The sequence below is a fragment of the Peromyscus maniculatus genome, chromosome 16, assembly GCF_049852395.1.
Source record: "Peromyscus maniculatus bairdii isolate BWxNUB_F1_BW_parent chromosome 16, HU_Pman_BW_mat_3.1, whole genome shotgun sequence".
NCBI lineage: Eukaryota > Metazoa > Chordata > Mammalia > Rodentia > Cricetidae > Peromyscus > Peromyscus maniculatus.
In genome coordinates this window covers 55,321,911-55,343,989 of record NC_134867.1, presented here as the reverse complement: position 1 = coordinate 55,343,989, position 22,079 = coordinate 55,321,911, and the positions used below count along the sequence as shown (strand labels likewise).

The 22,079-nt window shown below is 42.9% G+C and overlaps 1 protein-coding gene across 3 annotated transcripts in view; it reads right to left on the bottom strand.

Moving 5' to 3' along the window:
- Scaf8 (SR-related CTD associated factor 8) overlaps nucleotides 1-18,140 on the bottom strand; it is an 82,971-nt gene extending 64,831 nt beyond the window's left edge. Inside the window, exons 1-2 of one of the 3 annotated variants that reach the window (XM_076552844.1) lie at nucleotides 17,877-18,129; nucleotides 11,641-11,703 (exon numbers count right to left, since the gene is read on the bottom strand). In XM_076552844.1, coding sequence (XP_076408959.1) covers nucleotides 11,641-11,658 — 18 coding nt within the window. In that variant the 5' untranslated portion in view covers nucleotides 11,659-11,703; nucleotides 17,877-18,129. Of the gene's footprint in view, nucleotides 1-11,640; nucleotides 11,704-17,876 lie in introns of all 3 variants that reach the window. The other 2 variants (XM_076552845.1, XM_042262352.2) reach the window with 2 other exon arrangements.
- Nucleotides 18,141-22,079: the final 3,939 nt, after the last annotated feature.

Sequence of the window (22,079 nt, the reverse complement as noted above, 5' to 3'; positions counted from 1 at the left end):
CCCCCACTCCCCAGACAGGCTCTCTCTGTGAAACAGTCCTGGCTGTCCTGAAACTCACTTTGTAGACTAGGCTAGCCTCGAACTCACTGAGATCCGCCTGCCTCTGCCTCCCAAGGGTGGAAATCAAAGGTGTGCGCCGCCGCCGGCACCTGCCTCTTTTTTACTCTCCCTAACATGGGTTGGAAGGCAGCCCCATTTACAACATGAGCATCTACCCAGAAGCACAAGGAAAAGGAGCATGTGTTATCTAAGAAATGGAGGGAGGAGGTAGTCCTGTTTTACTGTTTTTCTTTGCTTCACTCATAGCAGGTAACTTTCTGAATAGGAAACAGAAGAGCCCTAAAATCTGGAGACTGTAGGAATCCCAGTGGGTACATACGAGCTAACAAGTCCTGGGCTCCTTCTGGACTGTGCCTCCATAAAAGAACTCTGAAGAAGCAAGGCAAAGCTGACTGGAACTGAAATCCCTGTCAACTACTAGCCAACGCTTAGACTACATCAAGTGAAATGTGTGCTAAATACATTCAAAGGACAAAGCAAATGCTTGCAAACAGACACTGCCCGTGCTTCAGTAAATAACACCACATCTTCGTTTGTGCAAGCAACCCTAGTAAAACTGAGTGGGCGAGTGGGCCAGTCATGAAAGAGGACCTGTTGGGAAGGACCTGAGGGGCTCAGAGAAAGTGGCAGGGGATAGAGGGTAATGGGTGAGTATGATCAAAATATGAAACTGTCAAAGAAGTCAACTTTTAACAAATACTTTAAAGAAACTACAATTCTTTTCAGTAAGAACAATATAAACCCTTGAAATAAATACACATAACAATTTTTTAGCACAGAAAGAGAAACTAGCAAGAAAAAAAAAAGCAAAGTGGTCATTTTATACACAACTACAACACCCAGGAGAAGGTAGTAGTATGGTACTAAATGTAAGAGCCAAAAAAATTCTACTGACTTAACAGACTTAAAAGGCCATAATCACAATCACTTTCATATAAGCATTACAGATGATATAAAAAATAAAAATAAACCCACTCCAAAAAACAAAGAGGAAAAAAACACTACACAGCCAAGAAGAGACATTCAGTAAAATATGATATACTGTTAACCCATTTAACTTAATTAAGATAAGAAATAATCAGCTCTGCACTGGTATTGGCAGTGAGGTATTATATAGCCAATGAGATTTAAAACAATTACCTTAGAAATAACAGAAATGTCTAATATGTTAAATAATAAATGTAAACATTTTAATTCATCATAATATCCTAAACATAAGAACTAAATACAAAAACAAAGTCAAGGTAAATGTTCCATAAATTGTCAACTGGATATAATAAGCATAAATAATTGTCCAAAAACAAAACAAAACCTACCATTCTTCCCTCTCCCACCATCATAAAAAGCTACATTATGTAGTGAAGACCAGCTCCAAACTTGTGGCAACCTCCTACCTCTGTCCCCAACTGATGGGGTCACAGGTGTGAAGCCGCAAGCCCAGCTTCACTAGAGAAAATGGAGTACACTGATCAGTCCTCAGAGAGACTCCTATCAGACCAGCTGACTACTTAATCAGGGCACAAACCATATTCTCGATTGTAAGGCTAGTGAGAAGTGCTTTTTTAAGATTTTTTTTTATTGCATGTGTATAAGAGTTTTGCCTGCATGTATATACATATACATACTGACTGTGTGTACCTGGTGCCAGAAGGCCAGAAGAGGGATCAGATCCCGTGGAACTGAGGTTGTAAAGGGCCACATACTTTACGAGAGCAGCAAGTGCTTTTAACTACCTTGCAATCTCTCCAGCCCCAAGAAATTAAGTATTTTTTCAAAGACGATGTTATAGCTCACAGCTATCAAAAGGCAGTATTAAGAAATGACAAGTAGCTTGGGGGGGGGCGCATGCCTTTAAACCCAGCACTTGGGAGGCAGAGGCAGGTGGATCTCTGTGAGTTCGAGGGTAGCCTGGTCTACAGAGTGAGTTCCAGGACAGACAACTCTACACAGAGAAACCCTGTCTCAGGAAAAAAAAAAAAAAAAAAAAGAAAAAAAAAGAAAAACTACAAGGAAACATTATAACATTATTAAACTCTCTAGGTAATACTTCTTGCCCAAATCTAAATCTAATGAATAACTTTTAAGAGACTAAAAACATAGCAGCACAATAAAACAAAGTGGTACCAAACAGAGGACTTTCTGTACGCAAAGATGGGAAGGGAATTCCTTTTACACTTAAATTTATAGTCTGACACCAGTGTTCTAGCAGACACTCAATGCTCTCTCCCTCCCTCTCCATTTACACTGAAAAAACTCTGACCTCACATTACACAGGAGCCAAAAAGTTGTTTGTTTGTTTTTTCTCATATTGTCCACATGGCAAAAATTGACCTACTAAGTACACATGGACCCTGAAAGTAATTCAATAGTCCAATACAAGCTAGCAGAATGAATTTACTCAACTTCCTCATAGCTAAAATCACTTGAATGCATACTGATCTCATTCAAAGATGTGTAATATCAAAGCCAGAGGCAAGGGCTGGTATAAATTTTTCCCCTCACAATTTAATTTCAGAAACTTGGTACCCTACTGTAGGAAGGTAGAGGGCTTTCCTGGAGTCACTCACCAACATGAGGATACAGATGGGGGAGAAGGAAAGAAAGGTCAGCACAGCACAAGACTTCACGCATCACCTGTGATGTTTTATACTACCATCTTCGCGGGTTAGACAAGCTGGCTCAGAGGGGCAAAGTGCAGACGGTGTAGCCTGATGACATAACCTCAATCCCTAGAACACACATCAAGATGGCGAGAACCAACTCCACAAAGTTGTCCTCTGACCTCTCCATGTACACAATGACACCACACTCATGTCTACCCCCTACACATTTTATTTAAAAGTCATCCTTATAAATAACTGCCATGTTTACTTTGAGAGTTGATCATGAATTCTCCCTTGTATAGTCTTATAGAAAGCCTATAGTCAAACTACTAGAAAAGAGAATCTGAAAGTTTTTTAGTTTTTGTTTTGACAGATCTCTCTGTATAGGCCTGGCTGGCCTGGAACTAGCTTATGTAGACCAACAGGCTGGCCTTTGAACTCAGAGATCTGCTTGCCTCTGCCTCCCAAGTGTTGGGATTAAAGGCATGTACAATGCCCAATTTCGAAGTTTTAAAAAATGTAAGTGATTAAAGCAAAACCGAAATGCTAACTTCCATATAAATTAAAGAAAGAACAGCTGCAAAGGAGAAAGGATTTATGCACGGACTGAAGAGTTAATGTGGAGAATAAAGGAGGAAGGAAAGGATGCAGGCTGCATTAAAAAACAGCTCACTGGGTTTCATGACTGAAGAAGACAGATGAAATCCTAAGGTTCTGTGTCAATGCTTAGGAATATGGCTTTACTCCCCAAGAAAGCTGAAGTCTGAAAGCAAGAAGGGAGTTGAAGGGAAATTTAGATTTGGGGTGACATCAGCATGACTTCAAGTATAGATTATACAAAAAATCTAGGCGATGTGGGACTGAATCCCATAAAACAAAAATCAAAAAGGAAATATTTCCTGAAGAAACAGGAGAGAGAGGGGGGGGAGAGGGGGGGGGAGGGAGAGGGAGAGGGAGAGGGAGAGGGAGAGGGAGAGGGAGAGGGAGAGGGAGAGGGAGAGGGAGAGGGAGAGGGAGAGGGAGAGGGAGAGGGAGGGAGGGAGGGAGGGAGGAAGGAAGGAAGGAAGGAAGGAAGGAAGGAAGGAAGGAAGGAAGGAAGGAAGGAAGGAAGGCTGAGAACCAGAAAAGTAAGAGTCAACAGGTCTTAAGATCAAACTTTCCGAAGTGTAAAGAACCAACACAGGCCTGAAGGAAAATGAGTTGCATGTGAGGAGAACAGAACACTTCAGACCTGAAGCACTCTGCCAATGATTCCGCACTGTCAGGACTGCTCAGCCACTTTCTCCCTCAGAGTGGCCTGACAGGACTGATAGGATTTGAATATTCTCGATTTATAACGAGTGAGAACTAAATTAAAATTGCTATAGTACCACATCAAATATGTTAGACTCATGTCTCAAACACAGTTCTTTTGGCTCAGAAAAGGGATTTGGTTTCCAAGAACAAAACTAGCCATGCTTATATGGAATGCCCATACAGTATGGCGGTCCATGCCTGTAACCATGGTGTGGGGGATTCAAGTAGGAAGAGAGAGTTCAAGGCAGCAGGGATACATAGCAAGCCCTTGTCTTTAAAAAAAAAAAAAAGAGCAAGAGCTAATGGGCCTAGCAAGAGCACCAGCAGCTCTTCCAAAGGACCCAGGTTCAATTCCCAGGGCTCAACTGGAAGCTCACAGCTGTAACTCTGCAGGCCCCCAACACACAAATAATACACAGGCAAGTATGTAAACAAAACACCCATACACATGAAATAAATAACTAAGTAACTAGGCGATGGGGGTGCACGCCTTTAATCCCAGCACTCGGGAGGCAGAGCCAGGCGGATCTCTGTGAGTTCAAGGCCAACCTGGTCTACAGAGTGAGTTTCAGGACAGCCAGGATGTTTCACAGACAAACCCTGTCTTGAGAAAAGAAAAGGGGGAAAAAAAAAAACACCAAAATAAATAAAAACTATGTAAGTGCCACACACACACACAGAGATGAACAAAAAACAGAAAACAAGCCCATCAGCTAGGAACCATGTAAATGTACACAACTGAGCCCTTAGTGAAGATGGTATTTTGTGGAAACACTGAGTCCCTAGGGAAGATAGTGGACTGTGGAAACATACTGTTTCCACATGTGTCAAACTAATAACCAAACAGATTTTAATCAAAAACTTAAAGAGTTTGTTAATCTACTTACCAAATGACTTGACAAAATTCACCTAAACATGAACTTTATGCAATCCTCAATAAGACTTTAGGCTTAAAATCCTTACCAATGAGAGTCCCTTTCTCTAAGAGTCAGGCCCTCTAGGGTTCTTGTCTAATCCTACCATGTGAGTGGTGGACTACCACACCTCTCCTTGCACAACTGATAACCTGTCCCTTCTTCCTTTGACAGCAACCATATTAAGAAATAAATAAATTCATCCTGGCCAGGTGTGCTAATACATACCCTTAATCCCATCACTCAAGAGACAGAGACAAGTCTCCTTGAGTTTGAAGCCAATCCTGTCTACACAGCAAGTTTAAGGCCATCCAAGAACACTGTCTTAAAAAAAAAAAAAATCCATCCCAAAAAACCAAGAACACTGATTTATATAAATGTATAAAGGTAGCTGGGCATGGTGGTTTACAAATCTGTAATTCCAGCACTGGGGAGGCTGAGGCAGGAGGACAGCTGCATGTGTCCCAGCTTGAGCTACAGAGACAAACAAGACTTTAAAAACCAGGCTACTAATTTGCTCTGACTGGCTACTCATAGGTGTGTCACCTGAATGAAGTATGACTCCTCATCCTCAAGTCTACCGAACGGCATCTTTCGAAAGTCAAGTTTATGCAAAGAACTGAACAAGGGAATCTAAAACAAAACCAGACTTCTCTGCCTACCAGTACAGATGCACAATACAACTACAATGGTATTCAGTTACAGTATCATAAAATCAGATAGAAATCATCCTTCATGAGATAAAAAAATACATAAATACACAGGTAGATACATGAAAACCTTCAGCTTAAATTTTCCCCATGATTCAAACAGTCCACATTCCTTTGAGCTGTCTAGTCCTGTGGCAACATCACAATGAAAAGGTAAGACCATTATTTTCTCTTAATTTGAGTAGTAGTAATAATAGTGAAATGACCAAAATGAGACAGGAAATCACCAGTTTATTAAAAAGCTTCTTGGTAGCAAGTCCCCATGGCTGTATTAACTACAACTTCTCAAATAAACAAGCTCTATTTCTAACAGTACAGTAGTCTTAGTTTCATGATTATAATAAAGAACTGTATAATATAGAACATGATTATATATATATATATAATCATATATATAATAAAGAACATGATTATAATAAAGAACACTAACATTACATAAAATGTTAAAGAATTCAAATAGGCTTAATGCTAATGTCCTAATAAATTGCCACTAGTACAATTTAAATCTTTAATTGTTTTCATAGACCTTTCAACATACTACTAAGTGGGTGTGTCTTAGGGGGACAGGGTTTGTCTATGTAGCCCTGGCTGTCATGGAACTTCTATGGAGACCAAACTAGCCTCCAACTCAGAGACCCACCTGCCTTAACCCCAAGTGCTGAGATTAAAAATGTGTACCACTATGCCCAGCTACTACCTAAGTTTTAATCATAGAAGAAACCATGAGCCTGGCATGGTGGTTCAAACTGTAATTCCACCATTCACAAGACTGACAGAGGAGAACTGCCCAAGTTTCAGGACATTCCCCCACATTAGCTCTCTCTTCCAGCTCCTTGTTCACTGTGAGTTGCTTGCTCATCTTGGTAAATGTGCTGTAGCAATGCTGAAGATGATGCTCAGACACAGTGAGCACTCTTCAGCTTTGTGGGCCTCAAGCACTGCTAAGGAAAAGTATGCTGACTCCTCAGACTGTAGACACACTCAGGAGAAAGTACCTACCCATGAACATGCATTTTCTCAGACCTATCAATAGAACCCACACTTTAGAAATGTGTCTTCCTTCTACCTAAATTTCTCTCAACATTTAACTCTGAACTATACAATGCTGTTTTGAAGAGTGCTAAATAAATGGTTTATTGTCACAAGTGATAATGATGCTAAAGCTATGAAAAAGGAAAAGATAGCCAGGAATAGTGGTGTACAGCTTTCATCCCAGCATCTTAGAAGGAAGCTATCTCTGTTGAGTTTGGAGCCAGCCTGTTCTACATAGTTCCAGGACAGCCAGAGCTACAGAGAAACCCCGTCTCAAAAAGAGAAAGTAAAAGGTGATTAAAGCTAATTTATCTTTAATGACTTAAATTTTTAAAAAAGAAAAAGCAAAAATGAAATACAAGGGGGAAAAACCTAGTTATATTTCAAATGAGTAACAGATCACATTAAAAGAGGGGGAAAAAAAACCTAACCAAATGATTTTTTTAACTTGGTATTTGCACTATATGTTCTCATGCTACAGAGAAAAGATAACTATAAAAAAGTATTAAGCCTCAGTTAGTACAGTCTGTTTACAAAGACATACACCTTCAGGACTGAATAAATTATTAGTAAGCATACTATAGAGCCGGGGTTCTCAACCTGTGGGTCAAATGACTCTTTCACAGGTATAGCATATCAGATAACCTACATATCAGATATTTACATTACGAGTCAATAGTAGCAAACTGACAGTTATGAAGTAGCAACGAAAGTAACTTTATGGTTGGGGGTCAGCACTGCAGGAGGAACTGTATAAAAGGGTTGCAGCATTAGGAAGGTTGAGAACCACTGCTATATTAAGAGAAGCCAAGGTTCTCACTATCAGGAAAGTAAATACAGATGGACCTTGTGAAGGTATGATGAACTCATGGCTTTGTAGATGTCTCTAGAATTGTTTGTATGTGTGTAAAATAAAATGTCTATCTTGACTAATGACACACATATAGCCACCAAATGAAGCCTGAGTTTCTTGAAGAAATGGCAACCAAACCAAGGTTTGAGCAGGAATAGCTTACTATATCAGAAAATAAGGCGATATTCCAAAATCTAATTAACACTTATCAAAGTGCCCAAGAGTCAGCTTGAAGAATCTCTGATTAGTCAAAACTGACCATGGAAGATTTTTAAAGGCCAATGAATAAAAAAGAATCCATGGGTTTACAACACTATATACAATTATATTTACATATAAATTAAGAGAAGGGAACGTGCTCACAGATGCAAAGAAATACAGACACAACAAACTTAAAAAATAACATTTGGGGACTATATTAGTACTAACTGACCCAGGCAAGAAATGAATTTATGCTAAAAACCAGTGGGCAAGTTTGGGTGCTATTTTTTATATTTCCATCAAAATATCTCACCAACAAGAGACATGGTACAAAGGCAGAGAAAGCAAACAAATCTGTAGCCAAAAGCCACCACCCTGCTAATGAGACAGATGCTCCTTAAGTCAGGATGCACAATGTTATTTCTGGAGGAATCCTGCCTAAGATGCACAAAATTATACAGCACCTGAGTCAATGTGGGAGAATTCCACATTGTCCTGCTATCACCAACCACCACCACCTCAAGCTCTTAGAAAAAAAAAAAAAAGAGTGTTCCAAATTAAGAGATAAAACATTAAGGTATAGTATAGAAATTATTCTACAAGAAAGACTATCGGTACAATATAGAGTGAAACTAGGCAAAGATCTTCAACAGTAATTCTATCAATGTTAATCTCCCAAAGGATAACATTGTATTATCATTAAACAAATATCCTTTAAAAAAATAAACAAACTGTTATTCAGAAGTAACTGGCAACTTGAACTGGAATTTACTCTCAAAATATTCAGGAAAAAGTTTGTGTTCATGTATCATAAAGAGAAAGCAAGCAAGCCAATGTGTTTAACACTAAGAATCTGGGGCTGGAGAGATGGCTCAGCAGTCCTCTTGCAGAGGACTCAGGTTCAATCCTCAGCACCCACACAATGTCTCACAGCCATCTCTTACTCCAGTCCCAGGGGATCTGACACTCTGTTCTGACTTCTGTCAGGCACCCACTTGATGCACATACATACATACAAGCAAAGGGCTCAGACATAAAATAATAAAACAAATCTTTTCTTTAAAAGGATCTGGATGAAGTTTGCACCTAAAAATTTCTTCTTTTGCAACTTTTCTACCAAGTATGTTTCAAATAATTTTTTAAAAAATGAAAGCTACCATATTTGGACGTGATGACAATTGTTACTAAAAAAAATTAATCAATGGGTCACACCTTTACAAAAGGCAAGGAAGAAGACTGGAAGGTCTTACAATCTCCCCACCATCATGTCCCCAGGTAGGGCTGCTGGACACCTCTGGTTCAAGTAGAGCCTAAAGGCAGTGTGGTCTAATGGGCATCAAGGACTTTAGACCTGGGTCACTTGTTTTAGTTGGCTCCTGAGCTTTTGATCTACAAATTTCTGAGCTGCTCCTTGTCTTTCTTTTCTGCAGAAATGAGCAAGTTCATGAAACCTGGGACAGCGGTGCTGGTCCTGGCTGGACGCTACTCCAGACAAAGAGCCATAACCATAAAGAACAGTGATGATGACACTTCAGATCACCCTTACAGACATGCCCTGGTGGCTGCAATTGACTGTTATCCTCAAAAAGTGACAGCTGCCACCAAAAAGAAAATTTCCAAAAGATCAAAGATTCACAAAAGTCCTTTCTGAAAGTTTATAACTACAATCACCTCATGCCCACAAGGTACTCTGTGGATATCCCCTTGGACAAAACTGTTGTCAACAAGGATGTCTTTAGAGATCCAGCTCTGAAACACCAGACTAGGCAGAAAGGAGGCCGTGGTCAAGTTTGAGAAATGATACAAGACAGGGAAGAACAAATGGTTTTCCGAGAAGCTTCACATTTAGGTATATTTTTGTTTACATCATTAAAAATTAAAACAAACAAACAAGAAACAACCCACAAAGGGCAAGAAAATCAGTACAGGGCTAAATCACACCTTTCTGCTCCTATCTAATACCTACAAAGTGCATTTCTATGGTAAAAATCACAATGGTCAACCTCAGTTCCCCCATTTGCAAACAGAATAGCACCCACCCAACCTTTCACATAGCTCTCCTAAAGAGTGGCTGAAACATGGCAACTGTTTGGGAGGAAGAATTTAAAACAATAAACACAAATGGCCCTCCATATCTGTGGCTTCTGCATTAGTGAGTTCAACCAACCACAAATCAAAAATATCCAGGAAGAGCTGTTTGTATTCAACATGTGCTGACTTTTCTCTTATTATTCCCTAAACAATATAGTTAGTCTACAGAACCAAATAAAAACTTATGGGAGAGGAGTTTTATCTGAATAATTGAACTACTCTGATGAATTCAAACACTGTGCAACTTTATGGCATAAAAACCATTACTGACTTAAAGAAAGCCATTAAGCCAGTTTGGGACAACCTTTCCAGTCTCACCATGTGGAGATCTCTACACTCCTGCCTGGGTTGTAGGACTTCAACTGTTTTGTACTTTAGTGGTAAGGAAGGAAACGAGCTCCAAGGAACACCCCAAATTCAGAGGTACCAATTTCCCCAATACTTAGATCAAACAAAAGATTTTAAGTAAAATTCTATTACTTTTCTAAAACGTAAGCTTTTGTCACCACTTAACACAAGTTACACATGGAGTAACTCTCTCAATGACAGAAGAAAGAACCCTTCAAGATGAATCTTGCAGGAAATAGTTGTGATTCTAAAAGAACAAAGGAAGGATTTCTTTAGTATGTCACGAATTTTCAAATAAAATTCAACAGCACTGTCCTATTTCCCACCGTTGGGAAAACAGGTTCGGTCTACTGTGAGCACCACACAAGCAGAGCAACCTGGCTCTGTGAGGCAAATATTTGGACTAGTCAGCAGACCTGGACCTGAAGAGCAGGATCCCAGCAGCCTGCCATTGCAGGGAATAATACAGGAACTAGAGGGCCTGCTTGGCTCTGCAGAGGCTGAGGAAAGACAGGTTGCAAGAGCATGCCCTCTGAGGGTAGGTGTTCTGTGCCTGCCTCATTTATCGCTGTGTCTAAGATAAGAAATTGCCTGGTATATGATAAGCATTCACTAAGAATTAAATTAACGACGGGAAATCCTAGGCCTCTCCAATCAACCTATGAAAGTGACAAATAAGCCAACACTTGTGAGACAGGGACAGCTGGATCTCTGTGAGTTCCAGGACAGCCAGGACTACACAGAGAAACCCTGTCTCAAAAAACACAATAAATGATAAATAATTTAAGTTGCAGATTTAAAATACACATCTGCTTATCTGTCATAACTGTATGTTGGAAACATAAGCAATCTAGTCTTCACTCTTAATAAATAATGTAATATCAGTCGAGGTATTTCTTGACCCACAGTGGGTACACCTACCAACTCATTCCTACGTCTTTAGTCTTATCAGTTCTTATAATGCAGAATTATAAAGATGAAATGAGTGCATAAAATCTGAATCACAGCAAAATATCATGTTCAACATCAAGTTTGACACAGACTGTGTAAGCACTCAGGCTACAAACACTGCTCGCCAGCCCTGACTTCCGAGACATCTGTACAATAACTAACTCCTCTAGTAAAAAAATCTAAAATTGGATTTAGTTTTTGTTTCTCCACTCCTATAGAATACGTCGTTAATTTATTTTCAACCCTTAAATTATGAGGTCTATAAGTAATTCATATTAATTAAAATGTTATCAAGAATGTAGTGAAATTATGTAATATAGAATGCAAGTAAATTTAATGCAAATTTATGACATGCTATTGAGACCAGTAAGTTTTCCTTCCCCATTTTTAAAGAAATTCCAACATTTCTTATAAAACAATTAAGTTGTATTCCCTATATGCTCTTTTTAAGATTACTAATATATTTTAAGCAGCAAACTCCACTTGCTTCCCAAGTACTACCCATACAATACAGAATTTCACTACCAAGTCACACCTAGCATTTCCCAGAGCCTGCCTTATGTGGGTTATAATCATCTTACTATGCTTCTTGTGTCCATGCTGCTGGAAAAGCAGTCTGTACAAGCAGGAGGAGAGGCACAATCCTGAGAGAAAGGAGTAGAGAAAGATGTTGAGAAAACAAAAACAGACAAAATGAGCTCACTGAAGAGTTTGAGCTCAGCCAGCTGAAGTTCAAGGTCATGGGTGATCACATTTTTGTAATACCACTGAATCAGAGACTGTCCATTAACAGCAAATCTGGCCCTAGAAAGAGATATCTGAAATTTCATATAGAAGTAATAAAATCATCACTAACTCTAAATTATCTACAGCAAATGATCATTAAAACAGACTGTTCAGGAGAGTGGAGATACATAAGTCCCTTAAATGTCAACAGAATTACTCTAACAAACTTAATACTAGTCTACAATACCATGGTTTAATAATACATGAAATAGATTTCAATAGTGATAATTTTTGTGTAATCTTGAATGGTTGAGATTATATACATTCAAATCATGTAATATCAAAATCTATTCAATCTGAATCACTATTGTAGTCTAAATTTTTATTACTGTAAGAAAAAAAAACAATAACTGTATAATCATTTCAAAACACTATATCCAAAACAGGCTGGAACACAATTACTATCCAACATAAAACTCTGGTATGTCCTAACTGGAATCCTCAATGGAGAAGTCCTGCCCACTCCCCATACTCAAGTGAAAATTAAAAACAGAGTAAGAGTTCTGACTTAAAATTTTTCACCTAATCTCTATTTCTACAATGCCCTAAAATTTACCTTTAAAGCAATGCTTAGGAGGCAAACTAGATCCTCAACAATGTAACTGTATTTAATTAGTCAAAGATTCTTCCCACTAAAAGAATATCCAAGTTAAAAAATAAAATCATTTCTGTTTTTTAAAACCACGTGTGCAGAAACATTAGCTACCATCAGTCACCTAGTAAATCACCATCCCCTTATTTACTTGAGACATGCTCATGTGGGCTCTACACTATATTCTAAATGCCGAGCAGTGTGCCAAGGATCTAAAGCAACACCATCACTGTTCTCACTGAGCTTGTAACCCAGGTAAAGACTAAGAACTTAAAAGTAGAGTCATCATTAGGAGAAAAAGTACAAAATGCTTTAAGACTATTTAATGAGACCTAAATCCATGATTCTCAACCGAGATTATGTTACTCCTCCCTTAAGGGATAACTGGTAACACCTAAAGAGAGAATAGATGCCCCCAACAGGGAGGGTGCTACCCAGCACCTAGTGTGTAAGAGCTACAATGCTGCTAAATGACCTACACTTGACAAGATTACTCCTCACAATAAATAATCACACAGCCCCAAATATCAACAGTACAAAGATAAAAGCACTGATCTAAACAACTGGGGTGGAAAGGAGGGTAGTGTTAGTAAAGGCATCCTAAGTTTAAAAGACTTAATTTAAAACCATCTTTAAATCATTTTCATAGAAAGAAAAATTACAGCCTGATACAATTAACCCAACTTCCCCTACAAAACAAAACAACAGAGAAAAGAGTGACACATCCCTGAAAGATGAAAATCAAAGAGAAATGTTTTACAAATGCTTCCCCAAAGTGTTCTCCCTGAGCCACAGCTAAAGCAAAATCACACAAACTAAAAACAAAGTTAGCATGTTATTCTACCTTTTTCATTTCCCTTGTGGCTACTACTAGATATTGATGGGCCTATAAGTTCGATAGTTATACAAACTGCCCACCCAGAATACAAAACTGGAAGTGACGGAAAATGTAAACTATGAAAATGTACTGGGTATTAGAGTGGGTCTAGAAAGTGTGTATCTTAGAATGGCTCAGAGTGAGCTATCCAAACCAAGGGATGCCAAGTCTCTGATACCTACAGACTTAGGTACCTTAACAATGATAACCAGAGGTTGGGGATTTAGCTCAGTAGGCCCTGGGTTTGATCCTCAGCTCCAAAAAAAAAAAAAAAAAAAGATAACCAGGACCAGGTATGCTGGCACGTGCCTATAATCTCACTTCAAACACTGGGGAGGCAGAAACAAGAGGACTGTTCCAAATTCTAGACTGGCCTCCTCTACAAATTGGTCCAGGGAAGCGAGGACTACCCTGTATCCCAAGACTCTATCCCAAAAACAGACTGGTCAATTCTTAGAAAGATGATAAAGAATCTCGCCAGAATTTAGCAACTGAGTAAATCTAAGAATTAAATTGCAATTAATTTTCTAGCATCTTAAAACCATAGACCCCACCCTACCTTCCACTCAACTCACTCAGAACAAGAAAAAAGAAATATATCATGGGGCAAGTAGTCTTCACTAACATAAGCAGCTAGAAGAGCAACATACAGAAAATCACTGCTGAAGCAGATTCTATTATGTTAAAGACTTACTGTTAATTTTTCTGAGGGGTGAACAATATGGCTCAATCTGGCCTAGAACAAAGTATGCAGCCACCCTTAAATTCAGAGCACTTCCCCTGCCTCAACCTCCTAGGTGCTGGAATTTCTAGTGTGTGTGTGTCAGGACACCCAACGTTCATATTTTAAGCATTTGAAGGTTAAAAAATGTCTTGCTAACAAACAGTACTGATAATTCTTTGACCTAGCCAAGAGTGTGGTGCCACACACATGTAATCCTGTAACCTTTAAGTTCTTAAATGAGCCTAATATACCCAAGTAAAATTCACCTCCTCTGGTTTTATCCAGACATAACCACTGCTAATCCACTCTTACACTTTTCATGGATTACATTAAAGTGTGTTTTAAGATTTCTTCTCCGATTGCACTGAAATTTTCTAAAGAAGGTATCATGTAAAGCCATTCTCTTTCCTTTCACTTTTCAAAAACAAGGCACAAGAGAAAAAGAAGGGCTCTATTAGAACAGCCTCCATGCAATCTCTAGGTGCAGAGCATGGACAGCAGCTCCCATGAAGATGCTACCAAGAAACACTCAAGGCATCCCCAATCTGGTCCACACAGTTAAGCTGTCCTTCTCACTGGACGAAGACTCCAAGTCTCTGTAAGAAGTGACCACCTGGAACAGCAGCAACTCTAGTACCTGGTAGTGAGTAATCATTCAGTTCAGCTACTCCACTCAAGATTCCATTCTCAGGGAAGTCTTCAAAGTAAGGACAACTTTCTCTCACTGGATCAGGACTGACAATACGTACTGGCCCTGGGATTACCTCTCACTCAACTCATGGTAATGAAGAGGAATTTACCACAAAATTTTTGAACAAAGGATCTCCTAATAGAGTATATTTAGTACAGTGGTGAAGGACAGAGAAATCCTTTGAGAAATTATGATAGGAGGAAGTTGATAGGAGATGATGACTCAGAATAAAATTTTTTCACATTTTGCAGACTAATTATAAAAGACTGTATTCTTAGCTTCACAATCTCTAGCATCTTATTTCCAAGATAAACAGGAAATAAGACTGGGTAGTTCAGTCTTTAAAGCCTAAGAATTAGCAAGCCTTTGTTAAGCATTTTATATTTTAAACATGTTTGCTGTGGATATCACTCTGTATAAATAAAATGCTGATTGGCCAGTAGCCAGGCAGGAAGTATAGGCGGGACAAGCAGAGAAGAGAATTCTGGGAAGTGGAAGGCTGAGGCAGAGAAGCACTGCCAGCCACCGCCATGAGAAGATGTTAAGATACCCGTGAGCCACGAGCCACATGGCAACTTACAGATTAATAGAAATGGGTTGATTTAAGCTATAAGAACAGTTAGCAAGAAGCCTGCCACAGCCATACAGTTTATAAGTAATATAAGTCTCTGTGTTTACTCGGTTGGGTCTGAGCGGCTGTGGGACTGACGGGTGAGAGAGATTTGTCCTGACTGTGGGCCAGGCAGGACCAGGAAAACTCTAGCTACATCTGTTTATTTTGTTTTTGTTTTATTAGACAGGTTGTACAATATGGTTCAGTCTGTCCTAGAACAAAGTATGTAGCCCAGGCCAGCCTCAAACTCAAAGCAACCCTCCTGTCTCAACCTCCCAAGTGCTGGAATTACTAGTATGTGTCAAGACACCCAATTTTCATATTTTAAGCATTTGAAGGTTAAAAAAATGTCTTGCTAACCAACAGTACTGATAACTCTTTGAGCTAACCAAGAGTGTGGTGCCACACACCTGTAATCCCAGCACTCAGGAAGCTGAACCTACAGCAAGACCCTGTCTCAACAATACTAATGACAGCTATTATTGCCATGAGCTAAATTTTGATGTCTTAAAAGCCAAATTCCCTGTAAGCACTTGAAAACACGATTTCCTCCCATGACTTACTAGAACAGTAATGAATGAGCTGCTCCAGTGCTCGCTTCCAATAGCAAAGCACGCACTACAGCAGCCACATATGCACAATATTATCATCACTTCTTCTTTTCTAAATTAACAAGGCTATGCACTTTGTGCTTAAACACAAGTACAGAGGGCCAAGCCTAGTGCAGGCTCCTACAGAAGCTGAGGAAGGGGATCCCATAACAAATACAAGTCCTATCTGGACTAGAGTGAGCTCAGGTGTTTCCAGCCCAGGCAACCTAAGGAAGGACTTCTCTCAAAACAAAAGAGGACTGGGGTATTATAACTCAGTAGTAAGAGCCCTAACAGCATGTAAAGGGCCGTACTTCAATTTCCAGTCTGAGGGAGGTTCTGGATCTTCCCTAAATGTATTTATCTTCCTCAACTGAGTCCATCCTGTATTTTTAAGTTAACCCCATTTTAAATCACTTTAAAAGTTTACATCACATTAAGACAGAAAGGTAAAGGTTTAAGTTGTTTGAAATTCTTAGGGGAAAAGACAGGAGTGGAGGAATGCTACACACTAAAATTGGATCTCAAACCCTGCTCTCGTAACACAACAGAAGAAAAGAGGTAGCACACCCAAGCAGATGTGCAACCATCAGGCCCCTTATCCTTCCAACTAAAAGGGAAAGCCCCTTCCTCCTCCACACTGCTCTACTGTGCCTCAAGCACTCCCACTTATTTACACCTATCACTGCAGGGATCTGCTGGAAAACCCCTGGGGCAGAGGGAAGACACACTGGCCATCTCCTAAACAACGAGGGAAATTCACCATAATGGAAGAGGGTTCAATCCAGGACCTTGGAAATAAGAGAAAAGAAGGGAGATTTTGTTTTGTTCTGAGAGAAGGTCTCTATATTATAGCTCTGGCTGTCCTGAAACTCACTCTGTAGACCAGGCTGGCCTTGAACTCAGAGATCCACCTACCCCTGCCTCAGTGCTGAGATCAAAGGTGTGAATCACCAGACCCCACTAAGAAGGGAGATTTTTGTTAACTAGAGAACTTAAATCTTAGTGCTATATGCAGCTAATAAAAAAGCCACATGGCTGTTTTTCTATACAGTTACAAAATATTAAAAATAGTTAATTAGTGTATCACTAAATTCCTTTTATTCCATATTCTAAACAGATCATGGGGTGAGAGAGTTAAATTTTATATAAGGGAATATCTGACCATATTATCAGTTATAAATTCACATGCTTCCCAAATGCATTGCTCTCATTATCAGGAAGTTCACCACTACTTAAATTAATATGCATAATTAAAGTGGCATGAACTTTAACTTTTAAGATGAAATTGCAGAAAAGCATTTAAAAGCACCGTCCCATTTGGACATCCATAAATGCTATTTTAAAAGACCATGTACTGAAGACAATAATAGTCATATTACTTAAGTAAAGTGTTAGCACTTCCAAATCAAAAGTTCTGAAAACTATGCTAATTAGTTAGCATACATTTAAATATTTTTCTAAGAGGTACAAGACTACAAGGATAATGCTGACTGAGCTGGTATTTGCTTCATACATTTTATGTTCGAATTAGATCCTAGTGATATTAATCGTTAAAAATTTGGTTTTTTTGAAACCAATCAGTAAATTCAGCTAACAGTGAAAAAATCGGACACCTGCCTTTAAAAAAAAAAAAAAAAACTGTTTAACTTGACACGTGAATGAGCCCGTGGCAAGATCCTTCCAGCTTCTTTTCTCCCGGGTGCACAATGTCTCCCTAATATTTGTGTCTTTCTCCCTAACTGATGATCAGAAGGACAAGTAGAAATAGGGAAAAGGAGGGAGGGAGGGGGGATAAGAGAGGGAGGGAGGGAGGGAAAGACAGGGAGAGGGGGAGGGAGAGAGGAGGAGGGGGAAGAGAGAGAGGAGAGAGAGAGAAATCACAGAATAATGTTGCCTCCCTACCAACCATCCAATTAGCCAAGTCCCTGGCTGGCAAGTTACCTAGTCAACAGAACCTCAATAATAAACACTACGTGTAACGTGACTTCGGATCACCACCCCGTGGGTCCTCTCCAAGGCCTCGCATCCGTGTGTCAGCCTCCTCCAATCGCCCGGGAGGACCTGCGGAGTGATGTCCTGCAACAGCTCAGACCCTTGCAGGGGCCGCGGGGCGGGCGGGCGGACCAGGCTTCGGTGGAACCCACCGGGGCGGGCGGGGGGAGCCTGGCGCGGCCGCCGCCGCCCGCCCGGCCTCCGACCCTCCCCCTTGCCCTCCCCCAAGCCCTCCCCCCAGCCCTCCCCCAAGCCCTGCCCGGCCCCGGGGAGGGGCGCGGGCCGTTCCCCTCCCCCTCCACGGCCACCCGGCCGCCGTCGCCCCACCCGGGGGTGCGGGCGAGCGGGCGGGCGAGCGGAGGAGGTGGGGGGACGACTGCGGCCCCGCGCCCCTGGCTCGGGCACGCGAGCCCCGGGGCCGGGCCTGGCGGGGAGGCCGGGGCTGCGGTACGAACCTCGCTGTTGAAGGTCTTCACGGCCTCCATGTTGTCTGCGCAGAGGCCCGGGGCCCGGCGAAGGAAGAGGCGGCGGCCGGCGCGTTGCGTGCGGAGAGAGGCGGGCGAGCGAGCAAGCGGGCGACGGGGGCCCCCCGGCGGGCGGGCGGGCGGGCGGGCGGCCGCGGAGCGGGGCGAGCAGGCGACGCTCCTCAGCGCCGGCGAGGCCCCGGCATGGCCGCGGGGCGGGCGCAGCGAGCAGGACGGAGGCCGCCGGGGCGGGTCGGCGGCGGGGGAGGGGCTGGCGCGGCGCCGGCTCCGGCTTCTCCGCCCCGCTCGGCGGCGGCGGCGGCGGCGGCTCCGGTCCCGGTCCCGGTCCCCTCCGCTCTCCACCACTCCACCCACCCCCTCCCGCCGCCCCCGCTCTCTTCGCCCTCCTTCCTCTCTCCCTCCCTCGGGCTCCCGCCGGTCGCCTCCCCGCCGCCTAGGCCGCGGGAACCTGCAGCGCGCCGGCGAAGACACAGGAGGAAGCGCTGACCGCGGCGGGCTGCGGCATCCAATATGGCGGACGCGGTCGGGCCGCGCACTCCCGAGGCGGCGGCGCCGGCCAGCGCGCCCCCTGGCGGCCGGGCCGCGCGAGCCTCCGCCGCTCCCCCTCCGCCCCCCCACGGCCGCGCCAGACCATCGAGACGGGCGCCGGCCAGAGCGGCCCGAGTCGCCCGGGCCCGGAGTGGGACCGCGTCCCACGCCCCGGGAGCGAGCGCTGCGGCGCGGATGGAGGAACTTTCCCCCTCCGGGGGTTGGGGGGAGGCGGCGGGTGCAGCCGATCGGCGCTGCTCTTGGGGGAAAAAAATCCCCAAGTGCAGGGCGCGGGGTGGGGGGGAAGAGAACAAATGGAGGAAACCTCCACGGCGTCTGTTTCCCCGTGGGCTGGCGTCGGCCCCGGAGGCGGGGGTGCGCGTGCCTGTGAGAACTTTCAAGCGGGCATTGACTTGGAGGAGAAACCCCCGGGAGGATGGAGGAGGCTTCGCCGTCGCCGTGGGCCCGAGCGTCCCAAGCCGCGGGAAGCGAACGCTCCGCACAAAAGCTGCTATGGGACGCGTGCAACGCGTGCGGCAGCCGTGCGGGGGGTGGGGGGTGGGGGGTGGGGGAAATGCGGGCTCAGCGATCCGGGCCTGAGCATCTCGGAGGCGGGAAGGAACCCAGAGCGCCCCGTTTGGACGAGGAAACGCAACCCATGCATACATATATATATATTTTAGGAAGTGGGTTATTCTCAAGGAATTTTGCCTCGGATTATCGGGGCAGAGGACGGTTGCAGATTTGAGAATCGAGACGTGCTACTGACTGGCGAAGCACCTTGGTGCTTATTTGAAGTTAAACAAGGAGGGGTGGGTGTTCCCTCTGAACGTTCCCACACATACTGACGGCCACCTTGTTGAAAGTCATTTGCCCATCGCGCTCCCCAGATTCGTGCAAAAGGAAGAGGCGAGAAACAGGCTGCTTTAGATTAAAGTATTTCCTAAAGTGCTGAGTCCAGAGCCCTGTGAAACACAAAGCAAGTTCCTCCCTGGCGTTTTAGGGTCTTTACGTTAGCTTCATTCACAGATTTGCTGTTGGCACTGGCTGTTTAGAAGGTAAAAATAATGATGGTGAGACGCTTCCGTTTTTTCTCCCCTGCTATCTGAAGTGCACACCTCCTCTACCGTTTCCAGTGTTCATTCCTGACGATCCTGCTGGCTCCGTGTACCTCACATTTTCTGGACAGTAGCCAGGAGGATCTATTTTAGACACATCCCTTGCTTAAATGAATCCCTGTACTGCTTTTCCATTGCCCTTCAGATACACCCTAACTTCTTACAGTGGTGTGAAGGCCCTGCTACCCCAGCCCATGCCACCCTTCCACACTGTCCCTCTGTCACTTGATAACAGATAGCATTTGCCCACCTGAGTAATTTGGATATGCCTCTTCCCTTGGCTAGTTGCTGTTGCTCATGGTTGGTTGGTTTTGTTTTTCATAGCTGATGGTGCAGGAGGTCTGATCATGCCGTGCTGGGACTGGAGGTTGACACTCAGCCCTACTCAAGCTAGGCTGTCACAAGAGTTCCCACTTTGGCCACTTTTACTCAGTCACACATAGAACAAGTGTGACTGAGTTACACAGGTGGAGTAATTGAAATGCAGTATAAACCACTGACCCAAACCAGTTAATGTGCTGTGCAATTTGCTTTAAGAAGGATTCCTCATCCAGGAAAATGCCAGAGGACTTTGAGGGGAAGAGGGAGGGGTAGCCTCTGTCCTCTGCAGATAAGACAGTCAAGTAAGGGGGAAGGAAAAGGAAGAAGCTAGAGTCTTGGAGTCTGAACCATTTACAAGGTTTGTGTGCAGCCACACACACCTCGAGGATGTAAAAGCCTCAGCACTCATACCCACATCGTATGTGTATTTCTATGTACAGAGTGCAAGTAAGGATTATGACTCCCAATATCAAAAACCAGTCGGAGTGAGCTTAAGCATAAAAGAATTCCCTGTGGGAGCTTAAGCATAAAAGAATTCCCTGTGCACTTTTTTTGTTTTTTGTTTTTTTTTTATGTTTCCTTGGTTTTTTGAAACAGGTTTTCTCTGTGTAACCGTCCTAGAACTCACTTTGTAGACCAGGCTGGCCTCCACCTCCCTCTGCCTCCCGGGTACTGGGATTAAAGGCCATGTGCCACCACCGCCTGTAAAGACCATCAGCTCATTCTGAAAAGCTGATAAGGGAACAGTGAGCTGGAGTGTAGCCATCACTGGAATTGTGACATGTCCCAGAGCCTATGGCTACCACATTGGGCTGCCCAAGCCTAGCTAGAGACGATGACTATCTGGACAGGATGCCTCCTGGATGCCGGGGAAATGTGAAACAGCACTAAGCAAGAAGCAGCTTATCAGATCTCCATGGAATGATAGATACCCACTATCTTTTTAATACAAACATCTGGAGTATTGCTTAATCCAGAACTAATAATTCTCAGAAAAAAAAAAATGGAGACTTGAGACTCAGCATTATGGAACAGCTTAGGAGGTTTGGGGACATCTTACATCCTATAGGAAGAAAGAAAGGTTCAAAGCTGACTGGAAAGCCCTATGTTCTTCAGAGACAGAGCTGGGAGCGGCAAGATGGCCCAGTGGGTACAGGGCTTGTCACCAGCCTGACGACCTGAGCTCCATCTCTTGAACTCCCATGATAGGAGAGAACTGTTTCCTGAAAGTCGTTTTCTGACTCCTGCGTGTGTATGTGGCAGGTACATAGAAACAAACACAACCAATCAGTTAATAACAATTAAATAATAATTATTGCTATATGGTCCAGCAATGGATGTATACCCCCAAAGAACTGAAATCAGAGATTTGAAGAGATGGTCATCCCCTCTATTCATAGCAGGAATTGAAGAGATGGTCATACCCCTCTGTTCGTAGCAGGAACAGAGACAACTTGGACAAATGACAAATTCATAGTAGTTAAAAGAGGTTAGTAACCTAAGAGACGACCAGTAAATACACAAACAGGTGTGGTGGCACATGCCCTTAACCCCAGCACTCGGAGGCACAGACAGATCTCTCTGAGTTCAAGGCCAGCCTGCTCTACATAGTAAGTTCCAGGCCAACCAGGGATATGTAGACCCTGTCTCAAAAAAAAAAAAAAAAAAACTAAACAAACAAAAGGGGTGTATCTGTAGAA